General features: G+C 36.9%; 3 protein-coding genes across 8 annotated transcripts in view; 2 read left to right on the forward strand and 1 right to left on the reverse strand.

Annotated features, from left to right (window-relative positions):
- The window catches only part of LOC107684089 (protein quaking-B-like), a 38,406-nt gene extending 31,533 nt beyond the window's left edge, over positions 1 to 6,873 (forward strand). For 2 of the 6 annotated variants that reach the window (XM_016480265.1, XM_016480262.1), the window contains exons 9-10: positions 998 to 1,072; positions 4,426 to 6,873. In XM_016480265.1, the coding sequence (XP_016335751.1) occupies positions 998 to 1,072; positions 4,426 to 4,442 (92 nt within the window). In that variant the 3' untranslated portion in view covers positions 4,443 to 6,873. Of the gene's footprint in view, positions 1 to 257; positions 1,073 to 4,425 lie in introns of those variants that run through there. The other 4 variants (XM_016480267.1, XM_016480266.1, XM_016480263.1 and 1 more) reach the window with 3 other exon arrangements.
- An 8,892-nt stretch (positions 6,874 to 15,765) lies between these two features.
- On the forward strand, positions 15,766 to 19,240 carry LOC107684090 (mitochondrial import inner membrane translocase subunit Tim23-like). The gene is made up of 7 exons (XM_016480269.1): positions 15,766 to 16,173; positions 16,304 to 16,362; positions 16,888 to 16,981; positions 17,065 to 17,149; positions 18,390 to 18,448; positions 18,562 to 18,672; positions 18,788 to 19,240. The coding sequence occupies exons 1-7, from the start codon at positions 16,068 to 16,070 to the stop codon at positions 18,898 to 18,900; spliced, it is 627 nt and encodes a 208-aa protein (XP_016335755.1). The 5' UTR covers positions 15,766 to 16,067; the 3' UTR covers positions 18,901 to 19,240.
- Positions 19,241 to 20,218: 978 nt separating this feature from the next.
- On the reverse strand, positions 20,219 to 22,420 carry LOC107684136 (elastase-1-like). The gene is made up of 7 exons (XM_016480348.1): positions 22,416 to 22,420; positions 22,248 to 22,330; positions 22,033 to 22,142; positions 21,856 to 21,950; positions 21,393 to 21,673; positions 20,933 to 21,096; positions 20,219 to 20,845 (listed from the first exon to the last, which is right to left on the reverse strand). Exons 1-7 carry the CDS (start codon positions 22,418 to 22,420, stop codon positions 20,666 to 20,668), a joined length of 918 nt encoding a protein of 305 aa, XP_016335834.1. The 3' UTR covers positions 20,219 to 20,665.
- Positions 22,421 to 22,591: the final 171 nt, after the last annotated feature.

Consider the following 22,591-nt stretch of genomic DNA (forward strand, 5'->3'; position numbering starts at 1 on the left):
TTTTTTTGGCTATTGCTACAAATATACCCCAGTGATGTAAGACTGGTTTTGTGCTCCAGGGTCACATATAGTCAAAAATATTTGTTTTTATTATTATTTAAATGTATTATATTGTAAAAAAAAAATATATATATTTTATTTGTTATAATATTACATATTTTATTTTATGTTTTTCTTTGTATATATACCGCTCATATACCGCTCTTTTGCTCAGAAACCCAGTAGACTAACTCCAGCATTCTGTCTTGTCCTTGTAGGTATGGCTTTCCCGACAAAAGGCTAGTAATGCTCAGGGGTTTAACAGTCCTCAGCCCATACGAGTGTTAAAAATGCTTTGCTTTACAGCTGCCTTGGAACAAAAAAAGACAAGAGCAAACGAAGAAACTGATTTTTATAAGAAACAAAAGACTAAAGATAATTACTACTCATGTTTACACTGGTCTTAACTGTTTTGATGACTTATTCACAGATTAAAAATTGATATTTTCAGATAAATACTGATAATTAAGCCTTATTACATTCCTCTGTTTGAAAAGTAATCTATATTTGTTTAGCTTGTAATATTTGTATTACTTCTTTTCCTGCAACTGTATCTTAGATATTTAGAGAGTGATCAGTATTATTGCTAATATAACATGCTTGTGAAAATCGTTCTCCATGAAATAGCCTGTAGTGAATTCATATTATCTGAAGCATCTTGTGTGGTGAGAGGAATACAGGGACTCTATAGTCTTTGTATAAATTAGTCAGTGTAAAAAAAAAAGTGCCATTTGTGGTTTTATAGAAATGCGACAGATTAACTGGGAAATTGAGAAAGGCAACCACATATGATGTGATTTCACTATAAAGGGGCCCTGGAGAAAAGGTCACTTGTGCCTTGTAATTTGGTCTTACAAGCCTTGTTTGTGAAACAATGTTGTGTGAAGTGTAGTTTTAATGTATTTTGATGAATAATCTGTTAATTCTTGTTTTGTTGGCAATGTTGCGCTCTGAGCAGGTGCAGTGACTACTAAAGTACGAAGGCAGGATATGCGCGTCCATCCTTACCAAAGGGTAGTGACCGCAGATCGAGGTTAGTTTAGCTCCAGTGTTCAAACTCTGCTCTGTGTGTGTGTGTGTGTGTGTGTGTGTACTTCTTCAGTATGCTGATTACACTGTCTTTTCATTGCATCTCACTCAATACAAAGAGAGGAAATGTTTTAGTCCCTTCTAACCTGCCAAACAAAAAGCATCATTTAAGATTTCAGTGTTGCTGTTATCAGGTATAGTACGTGCCAGTCATATTGTGCAGGGTTCATTTACTCACTAAACCTGCCAACCTAGTAATGCATTGAAACTGTAGGTGTTAGCGGCTTACTTGTATTATATTTTGAGAATGCTCTTGGGGTCACTGAAGCAAAGGTTAAAAAAAATAGAATACTGTTAAAAAAGGAATTTCTGACTGATTTACAGTAGGTTAAAACATCCTGTCATGGCTTATGACAACATTCCAAACTCTGAGATTTAAGCTTTGTTCTTTGTTCATCTAGTGAGTTGCCTTCTAAGACAGCATCCTAACTGCCATGGAACCTTATTAATGTACACTCTACATAACCAACACAGAACATAAATGGCGCTCCGAACAGGAGACTCAACTTAATTTCCAGTTTGAGGTTAGCATGTTGCTAAGCTAATAAGCATGAAGATACATAGAACACACAAATACTGGATAAAGTGTACTTTTTAAATGTGCCTCTATAGGCAGCTCACCAGGTTTTGGAACAGACTATTAGTATGATCTGATAACTTCAGCACTTACATGCGTTGTATATTGAGACAAACATGACCTGAAGCTTAGTGGATGTATGTAGATGAAAAACAGCTAGTGTGATAGTGTTAGAACCACTTTGGAGAACCTTTATGGAGCAAAATTGACTGTCCACTGTGCTACATTACACTGATGACGTTGTGATGGCCTTCAGGCTCATAGTCAATGAAGGGTAATGGAGCTCACCTGTTTGTTTGCTTCTGTTTATTCCTTCATTTGTCATTCCTTTGATACCCTTTCTCAGTTTTAGTGTGTTTTCAGATAATTTTATGTCGCTTAAGTACATTAGTATCCCATATAAATATACTTTCCCATTCTGATCCATTGAAACATTGTTTCAGCAGCTTTCAAAGAAACAGTTTTTGAGTTTTTGAGTTTTTGCTTTCTGAATAATGGAACAGTTTTACAAGACTTTGACAAGAATTTTTTTTTTAAGTCTCATCTGATATAATAAAACAAACTTATTTATGGTTCAACCTGTCCAGACCAGCATAAATAAAGTTTAGAAGATGGGTGCAATGCTGGTTTTCCCCAATTTATGATACAGATGAATACTTAATCATATTGAGAAAATGCAATACTGTATATTATTTCAGGCCTGTTATAAGCTGTATTACAGAAGATACTTCAATTCAGATTTTTCTTTCAAAATTCATTCTTGAGTGCTTGTGTTTGCAATCTTTTCTCATGTTACATATTTTATTTATACCTTTTTACTGCAGTTTTTATCTATAGATCAGTTGATAGTTATCATTTAGGTTAAAAGTAATGATTTGGCTAGGGTCATTGAGCATATTCATGACAAAATCTTTCAAATGCCTTAAATGGATCTAAGGGAATTACAGCACCAGCTTCTAAAGTCCGCTGTAATGCAACTGATTTAAACTCATATTACAAATATGTAGATGTGCCAAAACTGTACATATTTAATAACTATGACTCCTGAAAAAAAATGTAAACGTGAGAATCTACTGATCAATATAAGTGAATTTCACACCCATAAGACTTTAACATGTCATAATTTAATAGACCAACACAACTGACCAGTTTAATGCATAACAATTGTGAAATTGCACAAAAAGTCGAATCTATCTTGTCTGGCTTACTGACCACAGCCACAGAAAGATTTCTGAGAATTTGTAAATGATTCCTGAGCAAGGGAAAATGCCCTTGAATGAAAGGCATTGAATGAAATATTCCAAGCACCCGGCTTGGACAGTGTCACATTAGATAGACTAGACGGTTATGAAGGTTAGGACTTGTTTGAGAGTGTAAGTCATCATATGCACTGCCCATTAAAAATAGTTACTTATGCTCGGTGCATAATCAGAGCATTATAAATGTTTCGGAGTGCTTATGATCCCTTAAACTCCCCATTCAAGAAATTCCTCATCATAAAAATATGGCACAAGTATTTTGCACTGAAGATTTTAAATCACCAGCTCCTAGTCTGCGATACTCAGACAGAGCAAAGTGAAACAAGAAAAAAACGAAACGGCAAAACCTCATGAGATGTTAGGATGTTTATCAAAGCAGGACGGTCACACACTGTGGCCGCCCGTTAGCACAAGAACAACAGATGAACTGAAGAAATATTCCATTTTTGGTTTGATTGTTTCTTGTTTGTTGTTTTGCAGTAAGCTTCTTTTGAATTTTTTTGTCAAATGTATGGAAAAGAACATAGTTATTGTGTGTGATCTTTTTAAGATGAGTTTATGAAAGCAATATGTTTAACTATAAAGCAAGAACATTTATGAAATTCTATTGTATTTGTAAATGAATAGGGAATTTATACTAGTAAACGTTAGCTTTAGAGAACAATGCCATGTTATTTTTCCAGAGAGGGTCTTATAAGTTATAGTCTTGAGAAACAAGTAGATTTGTCTTTCTAATTGTTTTCTTGTGTTTCTAGTGTTATTTTAGCCCTACATTTCAGCCAATATGCTTTAGTATCATTCTGTTGGATTAGCATTCTGTATTTTTTGTAAATAGTCAAATTTTAAAGGCAATAAAATTTGAGTTAAAAAAAGCACCAAACGTTTTGTACTGTCTAGAAATCTTTTGATTTAGCCTGCCACTCTCTGATTTTACTTCTCTCGTCACATCTATGTAACTACTCATGAATCCATATCATTATCACTAGCAGCTTTGTGGCTTTGTATTGAAGCAGCACTCTAATGCTTAATAGCAGTCAGAGGATCGTTCCTCGAAATATTTGCATCTTTTAATCCAGGATTGATGCCCTTTTACATCTTGCTGTCAGTTTTTCCAAATACCCAAACTCTATTGACTGCTACTAACTATTAAGTGCTGTTAGTTTAATTCGTAATGACTCTATAATTGATTTGCCTTTTGCTTCTTTAACCATTTTCACCTGGGAGATGGGTTCTGGAGTGAAATCATGAGGCCTTCATGATTTTGCTGTGTTAACGTAGACGTTGAGCAGTTTTCTCTTACAGTAGCTGTAATTAGTAATGTCATATTGTCATCCAACCGTCACTAGCTGAAACTAATCTCCTTCTCTATCTTTTTTCTTTTGTGTCCTCTTTATGTCCTTTTATTTTTATTTTTCGTTTCCCCTCTGTCTGTCCATTTTTTTTTGTTCTCTAACAACCCAGCCGCCACCGGCAACTAACCAATGACCCTCTGAACTCTTCACCCAATGATGACCTGACCATTGCCTGCCTGCTGACCAGTTCTCTGGCTCTCGTCCTTCGCTTCTATGTTTTGGCGGCCTGCTGGTGAGCCCAGAAGCAGCTTTAATTCGCTTAACACTGCCGAGAAGCCGTGATGGCCCCACGCCACCACCTGCAGAACAGAATCGCTCCCCTTCTCAAACTGAGGACCTCCTTGGTCAGGTGACCTGGGCTTCCCAGCCTGCACTGAAGTGTCATAAAGCAATAACGCTGTCTGGGCGACACCTAAAATCCTACTTTTAGCCTTTCACATGCACACACTAAATAAACACAATTCTTTATTGGTTTCTAAAAATTAAGCATAATGTTCTATATAACTCTCCAAGTTTGTGCACTGCAGTTCTCGTACCATCCTGAAGAGTTTGAAAAAAATAAATAAAACAGCAGTTTATTTTAAAACTGATTTATAGGTCCAAATACCCATAAGGGATGTAAAAGCCATGCTTGCCTACCAGTGTTTTCTTCAGAGAGCTGTCGAAAAGCATCCAGACACATGAGCAAGTGTACAAACACTGATCGTCAATTAATACCTTTTTTGATATGAGGGTGCTGCACAGGAAATGAATATATATTTTTCAAAGGTGATCCTTTTTGCATTAAAAAACAAAGCAGTATTGTCAAAATGTGATGAACAAACAACGTTTATTTCCTTATGACAAAATTTTAGAGACCAAAATGGTGTCTTTTTTTTATTAAAAAAAACAAGTGCCTTATTTTACACAATATCATCAATTATGAACAAGTATGAATGTCCATCTATGTGTTATATGCCAACATATCAGGTATTTCTGTTCAATTCCTCTTTATTCATGAAAACAAGAGGTGCACAGAACAATGTTGCAGGCATTACACTCAAAAACGACATTTTATAATTTTTCCCTACAAATAATGATTTTTACCGTCACACTACATTAGTTACTTCTTGAGCCATTTATGCTCACAATCCGTTTGTATTTGATAATGTATGTGTACGAGCTCCCTAATATGTTTATAGATCCATCACTACATCTGTTACACAGCAATGAAGCCCCATCAATATAAAACTTACTGGTCACTATTCCCATATTTTTCACTCTGCTTATATCTCAAGGAGCATTTATTCAGTTCATGGGGATGAATATTATAAAGGTTCGGGGTTAATAAGTACAGAACTCATTTTATTCCTTTTGAGGAACTGAAGTGTGCTAGGAGGAGCATGTTTGTATGCAGACATGTCACATTTATTCATACCTTGCTATGCAAATGATTTTCAGTTTTATTAAAATGACTGAATAAATTTCCTTCAGTTGGTCTTCCAGTTAAAATGTCAGAGTATTTCAGTGCTGAAGAACAACAAAACTAAAAGCGTATTAACAAATTATAAGTACATTGTTATTTGGTTACCATAACTGGATTTTGAGAAGATACATATCCTTTTCTAATAACATTGGTTGTATTTATGCAGAGCACATGCAATACTTTTTAGATGTTTGAGGTTGTGATGCAGTTGCATGTAATTTTATTTTTTATTATTAACCTGGAAATTGCTAAAGGAAAAATCCTGCAAATACATTTAATGAATGGAAATTGTTTTTACAAGGATCTCTCACCCTGTCAGATCTTGGAACTGGAGTTGTTTGTTAATGTGTTTGGGTTTTTTTTTTTGGTTTAGTGTTTGCTTTCCATGAAGTATTACTATAGACTGTGTCAATATGTGTGTGAGCGTGTGTTTTATGGGTGATTGTGTGAGTGAGTGTTTATGTATTGTATATGCCAATGAACTGCAACTCTCCATTTAAGCTTATTTTTGTTGTCAATGTTTTTGTTTTTTTTTGCAAACCCAAGCAGCTTCCTGCATTGGAAAATATACAGTCCTATTTATAACCATTGTAACATTTTATAATGTATTTTTCTATCATATTTTGTATGTGAGAAATAACATTAAATCACATTTCCAGATATGAACAGTATGCCTTATTACAAAAAATGTATATGAGAGACATATTTTCTCATGATGAAATAATTGCATAGGTGATGGAAAATGGATATCATTTGGTTCAAGACTCACTCTGAGCAAGTTTTAAAGTGGATATTAGTTGCTGGGGTGTTTAGTTCATCATTGTTGCTTTGCCTCTGTGCCTTCTTATGTAAATTGTACGCTATTAACCATTTCTAGTTATATAATTGATTAATCGTTTCTTGCCGATTGTACTAACATTTGATGATTTCTATTCATTAACCCCATCAATAATTTCTTTTGTCTGCTTTGAATCTATAGAACAGGATTTGTGTGAAATTAAGCAAAAGAGTGTTTTACTGACTGAAATATGCTGGACTAAACTGTACTGAGAAGCAATAGCGAAATATTAAAATCATAGTTTAAAAAAAAAAGAAACTAACTTGGTCGCTCTTTCTCTTGTGCTTTTTACATGTGCCAGAACACTCTGCCTACTAATCTGATTCAGGTCTGCTGTTGACAATGGAGACGATCTGGGTCCAAACTTTTCTGTACTGTTTAATTGATCATACTGAACAAAAGCTTCATTTAACACAAAAGTGACAAGATGATTATGGGGTGGAAAAAGCTGAAGCTGCATATAAATGGTACGGTTGTTTGAGTTGGACGAACACCCACCTCTATTTCACACAGTCTTATTATTCTTTCTTTCTCAACAGCTCTGTGTGCTTGTTTTTGTATCATAGCCATCTGTTGAGCTGTTTTGGAAAGTTCTAAGAGTCGACAAGAAAAGTGTAACCGCAGATTACACCGGTAATTGTCTTTCAAAGAAATCCATTGAAACCAATGCAAGTGAAACTTTCCAGATTCTCTGAAATATGTAAGAAAACAAAAGAAGCAAACATTGACTTTTGTAAAAAAAAAAATAAATAAATAACGTCCAATAATGCTAACTAACTGAAATATTTTTCAGCTATGTACATCAGCACTGCCTAACTATAGTAACGAACATCAGGCTTATAAAATATAAGGTTCAAATCACTTCCTCATTTGAGCATTGAATATCCTTAGAGAAATCACAGAGGATCAAGATAGCGATTTCTTTTTTTTGTTTGTCAGTGGTGCAGCGTTGAGAGGAACTGGAGTCGCAAAGGAAACCGATAACTGAATAACCTTCTGAAAACCGTTTTTCAGTTTTCTAAATGTTCACACATCGTTTTAATGAGTTGCTGTTGTGTGTAATGGTCTGTGTTTAGCTGATGAAGCTAATCAGACTCTTTTAGTTCCCATAAGACCTCATCACTGCACCCAAGAGTTACTTTTGTTTCCTTTTCAGTTTATAGCAAAGTCGCCAACCATAGCCTGCATTAAACAAATCTGGTCATATCCAAAAGAACAGCAACAGAACTGAATCTGTGACGGTCATAGTCTGTGACAACAAAGATTGTGTTTTAAGGGAATAGTTCATGCAATATGAATATAATATTATGGATTCACCCCCATTTTATTCTAAACTCATATGCTCTTAATTATTTCCTTGGAAGAATGTTAATGCCGCTATTTTCCACCCAACTACAATGGGCCCGGCTGTTGAACTCCAAAAATGAATAAACAGTACTCATAAAAATGGTTCGTACAACTATGGCACTATATTCCATAGTTTTTGTGTGAGGAACAGACCAAAATTCATTTACTTGTCAGTGAACGAATCAGTAAACTAATCGTTCAGTCTGATTAGTGCTTCATACATCGCTACACTATTGACAACTTAAGACAATGGACCTTTTTTGTACATGAAATTTCACTAATATGACTACACCTTAAGAAACCCACTGGAGAAAAAAATAGCATGTTGGTCTGTTCTTCAAACAAAGTGATTATAGCTTAAGAAGACTTAATATAAAGCATGAGTCATATAACCTACTTTTATTGGTGTTTTTGTCATTTTTGGAGCTTGAAAATGTGGTCACTCTGAGATGTGACCAGAAAAACCAGCATAGGTTTGGGACAACATTAAGGTGAGTAAATAGTCCTAATGACAGGATTTTCATTTTAGGGTATACTGTTCTTTTTATAGCACACACACACAAAATGAAAAAATGGACAGGCACTGAGAGGGAGAAAGTGAAATGGAAAAGGAGAGAGAGTGATTAATTCGCTCCCACAGAAGGTAAACTTCATTAAACACCACGCGTTTTGTGTTAAATGGTTCCTGCCTGTCCCAAATTACTAGTTGCTATGTTAGGTAATCATCCCCCCCCCCATCCTTTCTCTATCTCTAACCTGCAATTAAAACCTCAATTTCCTGTTATGTTCATTTTCAGATGCCCCCTCCTACCTCTTTAACTCTACAGTGCTGCTTACCTTATCAAAAACACATGCACATACAGGCACTATCCAAAGTAATGGAGTGTAATGCAGCAGCAGGTTTAATGAGTGGAATGGATAACAGTTTTAGCTGAGGGCCAAAGAGGAAAGATGAACTGGGTAAGTCCCTGTAAAGAGAGAGAGAGACACAGTATCCTCTTTTGACTCACACTCTTGACTTCCCCCTCAGAGGCTGCAATGACCTTTATAACCTTTATGCCCACAAACGCAGAACTCTGTCCCAACTTACCAAATGAAAATAGAACCGTTTGCTTCCCTCCTTCCTTCCTTCCTTCCTTGTCAATCTACTGATCTTATTGGATGCCAATGGCAAGCTAAACCCAGACAGTTTAAGGAAGAGGTGACAGACTCCTTGTAGAAAACTGAATAGAGAAAAAATCGCAATGCTACTCAATATGGCGGCTGTAGGAAAAACGGTAAGGATTTCAGTTAAAGGTGGTGTGATATATTAGCCACCATTTTGCTAGCTTCAACCACACACCCTCTCTAAAACACTCCACCCTCCTTCCTAGGAAACGTATACGTAGTATCTGTCAGACACTACTACAGTCAAAAGTCAAAGTCAAAGTCCGCTTTATTGTCAATTCTGCCACATGTACAGCACATACAGAGAATTGAAATTGCGATACTCTCAGACCCTTACAGGTGCATACAGGTAACACTAAACACTAATGGAATGTAAAAATACAAATAAATACAGATTAAAATATAATATAAAATACAACTATACAAATATACAAGTAAGGACAAAAATTATACATTTTATTGAAAAAAAAAGTTTCAGTTTCATCTTGATCTAGAATCCACCAACATGAAAAATTCTTTTTTTTTTAGCCTGATTTCAGCTAAAGAAGTTGCTATGGTTTAAAGTTTTGTCAGTTTTAGTAGCTATTTGAAATATTAATATTATCGAAACAAAATTAGTCAGCAGGGGTCGTTGTCAAGATTGACACTCATCCAATCCCAGGTAGTCAATATTAAAAATTATGTAAATGCTGTTTGCCAATAAATCAGACAGCAATAAGAATGAAGTTACCAATATTTTTTTTAATTAATACTTAATATTATATACCCTTTCAATCACTTAGACTAGTGGTTCTTAACCATGGGACTGGAACCAACTAGGGGGCCTCTGTATAATTCCAAGGGGGCTGCAGGATTACTTAAATTTGTTTTATTAATAATAAATTATGTATATATATTATATAATATATTACAATCAAGATTTAAACTGAAAATGAATATACAATTATTTATACAATAATAGAATAAATGTATAAATTAACACAATAATACAATCATTTATACCCACAATACCTATTGTTTTTACGGAAAAACATACAGTTCTTGAAATTGGAATCGCAAAATGTATTGTGGTGAATTAATATATTAACCCGCACAGTTCCTGTTAATAATAATAATAATAATAATAATAATTGTATATTTTAAAATATAAAATATGTTTATATTAAATATATAAATTAATATATACAAATATTGTACATAATTTTTTTATCATTAATTTTGTCATTGTTTATCAACATTCGACTCACACCCATCCCATTTAGCTTTGCATGATTGTGTTTGAACATTTGAAATCAATGGTTTCATCAGCTTCCCTCAGTTCTGTTGAAGCAAGGGGAGTGTTGGCACAAGTGAGGGTCTTCTAGGAAACAAACCACACTTGATCTTAAACAATGACCACAAAGACATGTCCAGCATGAGGATATGGAGAGGGTGGGGAATGTCCTCCCAAAAGGGCTTGGACAGAACAAATCTCAAGGAATACTTCCTTTTGCTCTGTTAAAGAACGTTTCCACAGACACATTCATCAATGTTTATGTAAGAGAGGAAGTCATCGCTGTTTACCAAGCTTGTGTAATTGTTTCTATTCATAGCTAAAGATCTGAGAAATATTAGAGGTGGTGATGGTGGGGTGCATATAAAGGACGCAGCAAATTAAACAGGATGACACAGATGTTATGCCACAGCGGAGTCGCACAGTAGGGTGCTGCTTTGCTTCGGTTACATCCAATAGGTTTTCCAAGTAAAGATGTACAGGAACCGAGTTTACTTCAGACACACACATGGTGTGTTTGAACTTGTAGGATGGTTCTCTGTTTTCCGTTGGTGTCCCCATTCCTCTTCCTCTCGTTCTGTGGGGTCCCCCGCCCTTCCTGTCTGCTCTCAGAGGATGGGGCCTGGGGTCTGGCTCAGTCCTGGCCCCCCACACTGGCTCCACAAGGCTGGACGCTGCCCAGACTGGTGGGAGAGGACAGCAGAACTTGGCAGGCCACAGTGGAGAACATTCACAGCCAAGCCAATGTCCTAAAGCACTGCCAGAGAATGACGGGGAGCTTGAAATGACAAGAGCTAAGCCAAGGGACAACTATGGCTCTTGGATTTTACTTTGTATCTGGGATATTATAAGGCTTACGTAAATTTGTTTGTTGTCAGCTGGGCTTTAACGAAACAAATCCACATTAAGGGGGAGCTGTTGAGTTTGGGTGGAAACCAAGTTTCCAGAGACTTTAAAACAAGTGATTCTGTTGAACTCTTGTTTGTATGAAGAAGCTAGCACAGTGAATCTTCGGTGTTTTCCAGGAGCCTGTCAAGTTACATTTGACCGTAACATGAAAGCATAACAAAGTAGAACACTGTTTGGTACTGTTCGTGCCTTAAAGGGGTCATCGGATGCTCATTTTGCACAAGTTGATATGATTCTTTAGGGTCTTAATTAAAAGTCTATAACATACTTTGGTTAAAATTTCTCAGTGTTAAGGGGCGGTCACACTAGACTTTGAACGTGCAAAATTTTTTTGGACGCCGCTGCGAATATGGGCGGGAGCAGGATATGACATCACACGCCAAGGTTTCCCCCCAGTTATCACAACATGGATTCCGATGTGCTTGCACTGTGTCTTTTGCGACGGAAAAGGGGAAGGAGAAGGCTGTGGGTTCACCCTATTCTACGGACTCGGAATGAGCGAGGAGAGTTCCATTCTTTAATTCAAGAGAACTATAGTGAATAAACTGTATTAAAGAATGAAATGTTCAAGGTGTCTGAATACATTTTGGTTTGACTGTACATATATATATTACATTTTTAAGTGCTGTAGGTTTTTCCCTTTTAAATAGGTCATTTTATAAGTTCTTGAGGTGTGCAAAATTAATTTTAAAATTATTCTGAAAATATAAATATAAAATAACAAACAACATTAAGTAATTTAATAATAATACACTTGTCTATAGTAATTATATTGTACTCTCTCTCTCTCTATATCGTTTGTTCCTGTTTCCATTGAAGATGTATTATATAAAATAGGACGCTGCACTACGGCTAAAATTAGCGCTTCCTCCATTTTTGAATTTCTGTACAGAGAGGTCACGCAGTGACGTATCGATCTTCTACTGGTCACACGTCTTCACGTGATGCGAATTCGCAAGTCAGAGTTCACCAAACTTGAACTTAGGAACCCAGCAAAGAGCTTGCGTTTCCGGTCTTACGCATTCGCATGCGTATGAATGGAAGTCTATGGAACGAAAAGTGCAGTGTGACCACCCCTTTAGTGTAAAAAACCTGTCAAAATCAGCTGTTTTTATCAAGCCATTATAGGCCATGTTGCTTTAAATGTTAATGAGCTCTGCTGGCTCCGCCCCTCTCTTCCGAGCTGCTCTCAGAGACTGTTTACTGTAGCCGCATTCATCGTGAAACTTGCTAATTATCGCATTATTAGGAAAGGTGATTTCCAAAGATTAATAAAAAACCCTTATACTCACTTCTTCTGTAGATGAGGCTGGATCACGAATGATTCGAGCGAACATAGATGCATTTAGGCTGATCGGGAGTGGCGCATTCACTTCAAAGCGAAAGTAACGTTAATCCTCTGCGTCTTCAGCAGCTCAGATGTCGGGAGTAAATGACGACTGCTATATTCATTATTACATCCAAAAATGAAGCACCTCAATCGCTTAATCGGAGACATCTTGTCTTCCCCTGCACCAGAGTCAACACAACGGCGGACTGATGACAGCTCACTCAGGGCTGGTCTAAGGTAAGTCACCAGGTCCAGTCTGTGCTGAAACACTACTGTCAATCAACTATCGTGGGAGGGGCCTGTACAGAACTACGTCATTCTGACAGGAATCTCAGAACAGGCTGGTTTGAGAAAGGGGATTTAAAAAAAAACACTGGATGGATTTTTATAATTATAGGATGGATGTGTACACACACTTCCAACATACATTTATGTTCAAACAACTAGAAAAGTGAATTTTTCATCCGATGACCCCTATAAATGTAGGATTAAGTGCTGAGAACTTCACTTCAAAATGCCACTAGATGTGTCAATAAAGTCAATGATCCATCCAATGATAGGTGATTTTATTTTTACATGTGCTGTATGAATTTCAAACAGCAACAGTGTGTGCCATGCTTGTGATACTTGTGAAAAACGTAATGGCTTTAAAGTCTTCTTGAAACTTCTGAAATAAAAAAAAGGAATTAATTTACCTATATCGACACTCACTGTTTCTGTTAATAAAATATATTTTATAGTTACTGTGTATATATTTACTAGTACATGTTTATAATAATTAAGACTTTTTAATGTTTTTGAAAGAAGTCTCTTATTCTCACCAAGGCTGCAATTATTTGATCAAAAATACAGTAAAAACAGTAATATTGTGAAATATTATTACAAATTAAAATAATTGTAGTTTTCCATTTTAAGTCTCCATTAGTCCAGTCCTTCAGAAATCATTCTAATATGCTGATTTGGTGCTCAAGAATCATTAAATATTATTATTAATGTTGAAAACAGTTTTTGCTGCTTAATATTTTTTTGTCCTTGATGAATACAATTTCTTAATGTCCTTAAAAAAAATCCTGAAAAATGTATCACGGTTTCCACAAAAATATTTCACAATATTACTGGTTTACTGTTTTTGATCAAATAAATGCAGCCCTGATGAGCATATAAGACTTCTTTCAAAAAACATTAAAAAATGAATTATTCTAAACTAACTTATGATAAGTAGAGTACACACACACACACACACACACACAGGCCTATCCTATGTATGATTTGTATGAATTTCAAACAGCAAGCAACAATATGTGCTATGCTTGTTGTTTACTCTTTATGAGAAAAAAGCATGATGGCTTTAAAGTCTTCATCTGAAAGGTTTCAGAGGACCCCTTTGAACCCCCACCCCCTCTTGTCCTCCCCTCTCATCTCCTCAAAACTAGTTTAAGGAACAGAGGCTCTGCACAGCTTTTATATCTCTATGGTAACACACCCCCTTTGGGGTCCTTGTGGAGTTTATTGTGTGTGCTCAACGTTGTTGTGTTTGAGTTTTGGCACAAAACTCTCAATATAATGCTGACAACAAAGCGTGATGATAAAACATAAGCGTGATTAAAAGATATTCTGTGAGATGAATCCATTATGACATCACGGTCATTTCCTGGCGTTCCACGGGTGCCTGTCTCTATTCGGCTGCCTCTGGTTCTCTTCAGCACTGTGGGCTGTCTATAGCAGGCCTTCCACTGACTGTGAATGGTCTTTTTGTTGGGGAACAGTGAGCCATTTCTGCTCCCACAGAAAGCCCTGGGTAATTTAGTGTGGATGCCAGGAAGTCTGAGCTCACAGAATGACAACAATGGCAAACGTTATTGCTCCACCTCAAGGGGTGGAATAGAAAGAGACAGAAAAAAATTAGCTATGGTGATAGAATTCTGCTTCAGCATCCTCCCACACTGCGAATTCCTCTTAAATCTCATACGAGCTAGGAGGATCAGAACACAACCTTTATGGTGCTAAACAACCATTTGTGCTTTCAAGAATGCATCACGGGACATGCTTTATTGTGGCACACGATTCGGTGTGAGGTAGATCTTTTCCCTCACCCAAACAAACAAATCTGTTGAAAAGAAAAAAAACCCTAACCAACTGTTTAAGAAAAAAAAAAGTCAAAATAGTCCACCAGAAACCTTTTGAAACTTGTCCTCGTCTGCCATCTAGTGGGAAAGCGTCATCACTGGTGTCAGAGATTCAGGGAATTTTGTTACTTTATGCCAGCATTTTCTTCTCCAACCATATCCAACATACAGTATAAATAATTCAAACTGAATCATTTAAATGAAATAATTTACCCGTAAAATTAACATCACATACCAAAGTAGCTGTAAATAATAAACAGGATATCATAACACCAGAATTGGATTATATTAATTTATGTATGTACATATAAATTAATTAATATATATATATATATTAATTAATTTATATGTACATACATACATAGTAGTAATAATATCATTTAATTATTATTTTATTTTAATTTAATATAGTTATATTTTATTTATTATTATTATAATTATTTTAAAAGCCCTCTACTGTGAAACGTCTCTGTATAATTTACTGTAATTGTAGTTTGAAGTTTTTAGTTGTTGCTCTTCTGTTGTTGCATATTTTTTTCTCATAAAAACTCACTTCATATTAACATAAAAATTTATTTCTGATACAGCAAGTACAGACCTCTGACAGCAACATGTTTACTTTAGTTTTACTCCCATAACGTGTTTTCTTTATCTGTTTTAATTTATTGTGCTACTATCATGAATGTTACTTAAGTTTGTATATCTTTTTCTTGTCCTGGAAAAAATATATAAATAAATAAATAAAAATAAACTAAATCTCCCTTCCGCAACAAAACACGGATGGTCGCAAAATGTCATGTAATCAACTGTAAGGACCTTTGAAGTCTCTCAAACCATATACATATCTATGTCTCAAACACCAATAGCCTCAGGACGATATTGCATACTTTTCATATCGATATAACATATTTCATTTTAGCAAACTAATATTTGTTAATATTATAATGTAATACATGTATACATGACTGATAAATGAAATCTTCAGCAATCACGCGAGTAATTTTACGGCAGTGTTACGTCAGCGGCGTCCTTTCACTTTACGGCAAGGCAGCATGTGGAGGTCAGAAATACGGAATCGCTCGGTCAGAGTCTGAAAACCGTGTAATTATCAAACATCAGCACTTGACAACTCAGCGCAGTAACATCTGTGTAGGATTTTCAACAGACGGTATACAACACAACACAACACTGTCGATAAAGCAAATCGTTTGGTGTCGTTAACGTCCATCATTTTGACGCGGGTCGGTAAAGAAGTCTGATCATCGAGTCTGTTTTCTCTGTATCATCTCTGAAGACATGGATAATAACACACCGGCATCAGGAGGATTTAAAGGGGGACTCGGGAGCCTTTTCGGTGGAGGAACCCCTGAGTATTCAAATACTGAGCTCGCAGGTGTACCATGTAAGTGCTACAGTGTGAGGCTAATGTTTACTTACTGTAACAGTCTGATTCACATTATGGTCTGATTAGTTACTTTGAGTATCTATTAATTTTTGATAATGTATAATGAGAAGTTACCTTTCATTTTCAGTGACTGGTATGAGCCCTCTCTCACCCTACCTCAATGTTGACCCTCGTTACCTTGTACAGGTGAGTTTCTGTAAGTCCGTAGTTACATTTCAGACCTATTTAAAGGTTTCCGTGGTAGAAATGAACTGACAAAGTCAAACACATGTTAGAGGCTTAATGGACTGAAATAAGGGGTAAGCTGTCACATGAACTTGCTGTAGGCTAATTAATGGCAAAAAATAAATGGTAAAATAATTATGAAACCCCAAACAATTCATTAAACAGCAATGGTAACATGCAAAAAAAAAAAAAATCAGAACATTGTTTTGGCCACCAACTGTAATTAATAAATTGCACATTTTTATAATACCTGACTTTTTTGTAAATATTATAAAATATATATTCTCAGTTTTCCTGAGAATATATTTTTTACTTTTTATTAAAATCTGCCTTTATTAGTTGACCCATGCCCTAATGTATGCTAGTGTGATTATATTGTGTTCACTTGTTTATACAAGCTATTACAAAAAATTATATTGGAATTATAGTAATACAAAAATCCTTTACATTTAAGATACCACTTTGTTGCTTGTTTTGCTCTTTTAGGACACAGAGGAGTTTATCTTGCCAACCGGGGCAAATAAAACCCGTGGTCGCTTTGAGCTGGCCTTCTTCACCATCGGGGGATGCTGTATAACAGGTGAGGCCTGTCACTTTGCAGTCTTTGATCAATATTTTGTCTTTAATCATCACCCGTTTTAACTGTTGTTTGTTTCTTTAAAGGCACTGCTTTTGGGACACTTAATGGTCTCCGTATGGGCCTGACAGAAACTAGAGGCATGCCGTGGTCAAAACCCAGAAACGTACAGTAAGTGTCTGCTCCTTTGTAAACTTTGATTAGAAATGATTTAAGTTACCGTATAGAAAATTCAGTTAGGATCTTTTCGAATATCAGTCGCTGGTATAATGTTGATGTGATGCAGCTTATTTCTAACAAGTTTGCTGCAATGCAGAGAACACTTATTTTTAGTGACGCACCAAAATTTCAGCAACTAAAAATATTAATCCGAAATCATTGACCGGGCACTTTTTGTTAATTAGTGCTTCTGCAATGATACGTTTTGACTGTGTCAACATCTGCTTTTCACACACATTGTGGATAAGCTACAACAGGTAAACTTCACCATGACCAAAAATGATGATAGAGTACTGATAAGTACAATTTGTTTGTCTAAAGAGGCGGCACCTTGCAAAAACTTTATTATGACTGGTTTATCACCTGTGAACACAACACCCTGAAGAGCATTTTGAATTTTAATTGTATTACTGCATCTTTTTTTTGGTTGTTGGTTAAATTAAAACTTTAAACACTTGGTGTTTCCATAAAAACTTTTTTTGGTGCATCACTACAATTTTTAAGTTATATTAGGGCTGGACAATAATTCAATATCAATATTTATCGCGATATAATTTTTTTCAATAACGGTGATATGATTTTTAAACACATTTCCGATATTTCGATATACATTACCAGTTTCCCATACATTGATTTATTTGTGGTGTTTGACTTCGTTGAATAAACATGAGCACTGCACGTTTCAAAATCAAATTTTGTTTTATATGAATGTATCTCTGAAGGGAATCGACTGTCTTCAGAATAGTTTAGATGGCATTTTTATCTGATAAAGTAGCGTTCATGAGCAGAGCTGCTTTGTTTACAGCCATTACTGGAGAAACCGTTAGTTCCACCGCTCTCACAGCGCCTCCTGCTGGCAGACAATCAGTTTGCATTTTCAATAATAAACCCATTTCCAGCAACATGCTTTTGTTGCAACTCGGAGCATGTTTCATACTCGTTATCCTGGTTAATGCACGTTTCAATCTATAAGAATAATCAGCCTACACTACCAGTCAAAGGTTTTTGAACTGCAAGATTTTTAATGTTTCTTAAAGAATTATCTTCTGCTCACCAAGCCTGCATTTATATATATCGTGATATAAATTTTGGCCATATCGTCCAGCCCCAAGTTATATTGACTTAAACTGTTTATCTATTGTTTATTACCCATAATTCTACTGTAATACTGACCTTTGCTATGTTCTGTCAGAATTTTGAACATGGTCACAAGACATGGCGCGTCATGGGCGAACACACTAGGATCTGTGGGTAAGAAATGCATTGAATTCAAACAGCTTGTGTAAAAGAATATCACAAACTGCTTTGTGATTAACTGAAGTGACTCGTGCATAATAAAATGTTGGTTCTCTCTTTCTCAACAGCTCTTTTGTATAGTGTGTTTGGTGTGGCTATTGAGAAGGCCAGGGGCGCAGAGGATGATCTCAACACAGTGGCAGCTGGAACATTAACAGGGATGCTTTTTAAATCCACAGGTGAGGAAAAGTGACATTGACTTAAGTGCTAAATATCATGGCTATCACTGATTTAATCTAATGAACATAATGTTTATTGTATTTATTTATATAAATTTATATTTATTTTGTTCAGCTGGACTCAAAGGAGCTGCCAGAGGAGGTCTCATTGGTTTAGCCATGTCAGGGCTGTATGCTCTTTACAACAACTGGGATCACCTGAAGGGGACATCGCCTTCACATTACTGAGGATGACTTGAGAGCTCAAACCATGGACTTATTTTGATTTTGAATTGCACCCATTTCTTCTTTATGAAACCCATGGACCATCACACGTGTACAGACTTCTTAAGAGTTACATTAAATTTAATATTTAAATGGAAGAGCCAGACTGCCTTCAGGTGTGGTCGCTGGTAACATCTCAGTCATTCATGTACATGTCTTTGTTGGTGTAAGTTACAGGAACTCTGTATCCTTTAATCATGAGGTTTTTCCTGATCTCGTTGTGGATTGATGCATTTTGTCAGTGCTGACTAAACTGGCTACATCCTCTCTGAAACCATCGATGATAAAATACAAGTTTCCACTGTTTGAGACTCTTCATTTGCTTTGTGTAGGGATATAAAAATAATTGAGTTGTGTAATACAAAATTTGTGTTTGCTGGGCATGAATGGTCAGTCTTTCGTACTGGGAGTTAGATCAGTGGTTCCCGACCCTGGTCCTGGAGGCACCCCAACACTGCACGTTTTGCATGTCTCCTTAATCAAACACACCTGATTCAGGTCATCAGCTCATTAGTAGAGACTTCAAGACCTGAAATTGTCGCGTCAGAGAAAGGAGACATGCAAAATGTGAAGTGTTGGGGTGCCTCCAAGACCAGGGTTGGGAACCACTGAGTTAGAAGATTAAGCACCACACCATCCTGTATTCACGTAGCTCTAAATAAAATATATAAAAACGTTTACATTAAAAATTACTTTAATAACATAATTTAACCATGTTCAGATTCCAAGACATTTAAAAAATTTTGCAAATAAAGTTATTTGCAAAAATTATTTATTTGTAAGCAGATCAACCTTGATTTCAACAGTCAATGAGTACAGATGAATGATAATTATAATATTCCAGAATGAATGTCCATGGCCGCATGTTACGATATGCACACATGGTCATGTTTTTCAGAGTGAAAGCATTTTAAAACTTCCTTTCAGTGATATATATCTCAACCAGAATAATCATGGTTACTCATCCTATTATTTGAGCAGTATTATACCACTAACCCAAACTCTCCATGTAGTTTGAATAATTGTGAGCCATAGCTGCATAGATTAAATGATACAATAATTAAAACTCCCTATCAAAATACTGATCATACAGATGAAAATGAAGGAATTTATAGAAATTATATGGATAAATTCCTTAGAGCGGCTTAAAGTGTAAAATATAAAGGATAAATTTCCATCCTGTGTGGAAATTATCTGCACTGTTCAGTGAAAACCACTGCAGTTAGACTGTTCTTAAGGGAGAAAGTCTCCCACAACTGGTGAAATTTTCTATCATTACTTGATGCTGACCGTCAGAGCACCTTAAGAACTGAACGTTGGACTGCCTGTGATAGGGCAAATGTATGTGCCAGTCCTTACAGAAAAAAAACAAGGCCAACTGAACTAATGAGTGTAATGCAATGCTGAATAGCCAGGACTTATTTTACAGATGTTTCTTGGCTTGCCGAATGTGATTTAGCTGAAAGCAGTTAAAACTTTGCAGTTGGTGTACTACAGCGAAGCCCATCTCACATGCATAGCGGTGAAACAATCCACAAGCCGATGCAAACTACCCTAACCTGGTGGCTGGTGTTTGTGATGCTGTACACCAGCTCCCAGCGCACAGACCACAAATGGATGAGCAGTTTCATGGGCCAGACCCAGACCTGGGACATGGCACTAAATCTGTTGCTATTACGACTCTTCCTTTGCCTACACATATGGGCAAGGAATTCTTTGAGGTTGGAATTTAGTGCAAGAAGAAGTCCCTGATGCGTGTGGCCTCTATCCATGGGATGTAGGCTGTGGTGCGAGTGAAGACACTGGGCTTGTTCTCCACCATGCATCCGATAGGACCAAAGCTCACAATGCCGTGGACCTCCCAGTGGTCACGCCCTACCTGGCACAGCAGAGGGCCACCAGAGTCACCCTATAGGAAGAAGAGCCACACAGAAGGTATGAATAGAGCTAAAGATGGGGCACCTTGATGAATTTTCCCATAAAACTGTTTTCTCACCTGGCATGCAGCTGGGGTCCCCTCTGTATCTCGGAACCCAGCACAAATCATGGAGTCTCTCACACGGTCAACCCAGAACTTCTTCTGCCGACAGGTCTTATAGTCAATGACTGGGAGCTGAGCTTGGTTCAGAGCCTCAGCAAGTGACACATTTTCTTTCCCACCTAAGATTTACAGAGGAAGAAGAGATGCCAAAGCATATTCTGGATAAGTGGATCACCTCCCTTTGTAAATTCAATGATACCAACAAAATGTTAAAGTACTTTGTTTTTGCCTCAGGGACGTAAAATAAACTAGGTTCTATTGTAGAAACTGCAGTGGGGTACGGTGTTACTGTGCACTCTACATTTTATCTATGAGCTGATGATTTCATAAATAATCCAGCCATCATATTTCAAGGCCATACAAAAGGTTCTTATTTTAATACATGAAGGTCAAAGGCGTATAATGCAGTTTTTACCTCGTGTGTCCCCCCAGCCAGTCACCCAACAGTAGTGCCCTGGTTTAAGGTTGATCTGCTTGCGCGGCAGGCAGGCATAGCGGATGAAGTTACTGGTCTGAATGTCCGTGGCAGCTTTAACCAATGCGATGTCATAGTCCAGCTCACTGTGGGCTGGATAACGGAAGTGCTCATGCCTGTAGATCCTCTTCACTAGGAAAATACGCTCAGCGGACTCTGCTCTTTTCAGTTGATGCTTACCCAAAACGATACGCCAGCTACTTGCATCCTCTGCTTTTCCCCTGGGCAGTGAAGAGCACAAAGATAGGAACTTAACACACACTGTGATCAGCTGAATAGGCCTTTGAGCACCTAATGACTCTTAGGCAGAGCCGTCGTCAGGGGAAAACAACCAGGAACATTGCCCTGCATAAATTCAAGCACGTTCTGCCTCTACTGGTGATAAATGGATGATTTGCCTTACTTCTGAAAGCAGTGAGCAGCAGTAAGAACCCAGTTCTTATGGATCAGAGTCCCTCCACACACATGAACATAATGTTTACTGCCTCTAGGACGAACCTATAAAAATAGATACAAGCTTAAGTGACTTCTTCTTTTGTTGTACCTTGAGTAATGCTGTGTCATTTCAAGTGGAATTTACCTGCAGTGAGACCTGCCACGGCCAGGAGTGGGGTCTTGCTTCGTTGCCTGACACGATACGCTCCACAGTGTTCGGTTTGAAATGAGCCAGGCCACAGTCCTTCAGCCAGTCTAAGGACAGAACAACACTTAAGTCAATGTCAGTTAAAGTCCCATGAAGACAAGCAAACACAAGGTACACAGGATTTGTGAGGAAGCAAATGAAAGGTGTTGTACCAGGAGAGGAAAGAAGGAAAGGAAATCCATATTTGGATCTTTGAGAAGGACATAGAAATAAGTGTAAATACAGTTTTTCAACACTTGTAATGCACTTGAAAGATGTCAATGGTCAGCTTTTTTTGGACAGTGCCCAGAATAGATTGCCAGTAACCTCCTTATAGTCACGCCATGCTAATAGCTGTTTGGACTCGGAGAGGTGCTGACCTTCACGTGACCTTCTGTTGCTTTCCGAAACCTTGCAGAACCCAAGTTATACCTTGGAAAACCCTGATAAATAATTAACAGGATCATGACTGAACTGTGTCGTTTATATACTCATTTCATTAACGATTAGCAGAACC

Source organism: Sinocyclocheilus anshuiensis, unplaced genomic scaffold, assembly GCF_001515605.1.
Source record: "Sinocyclocheilus anshuiensis isolate Anshui unplaced genomic scaffold, SAMN03320099.WGS_v1.1 scaffold553, whole genome shotgun sequence".
NCBI lineage: Eukaryota > Metazoa > Chordata > Actinopteri > Cypriniformes > Cyprinidae > Sinocyclocheilus > Sinocyclocheilus anshuiensis.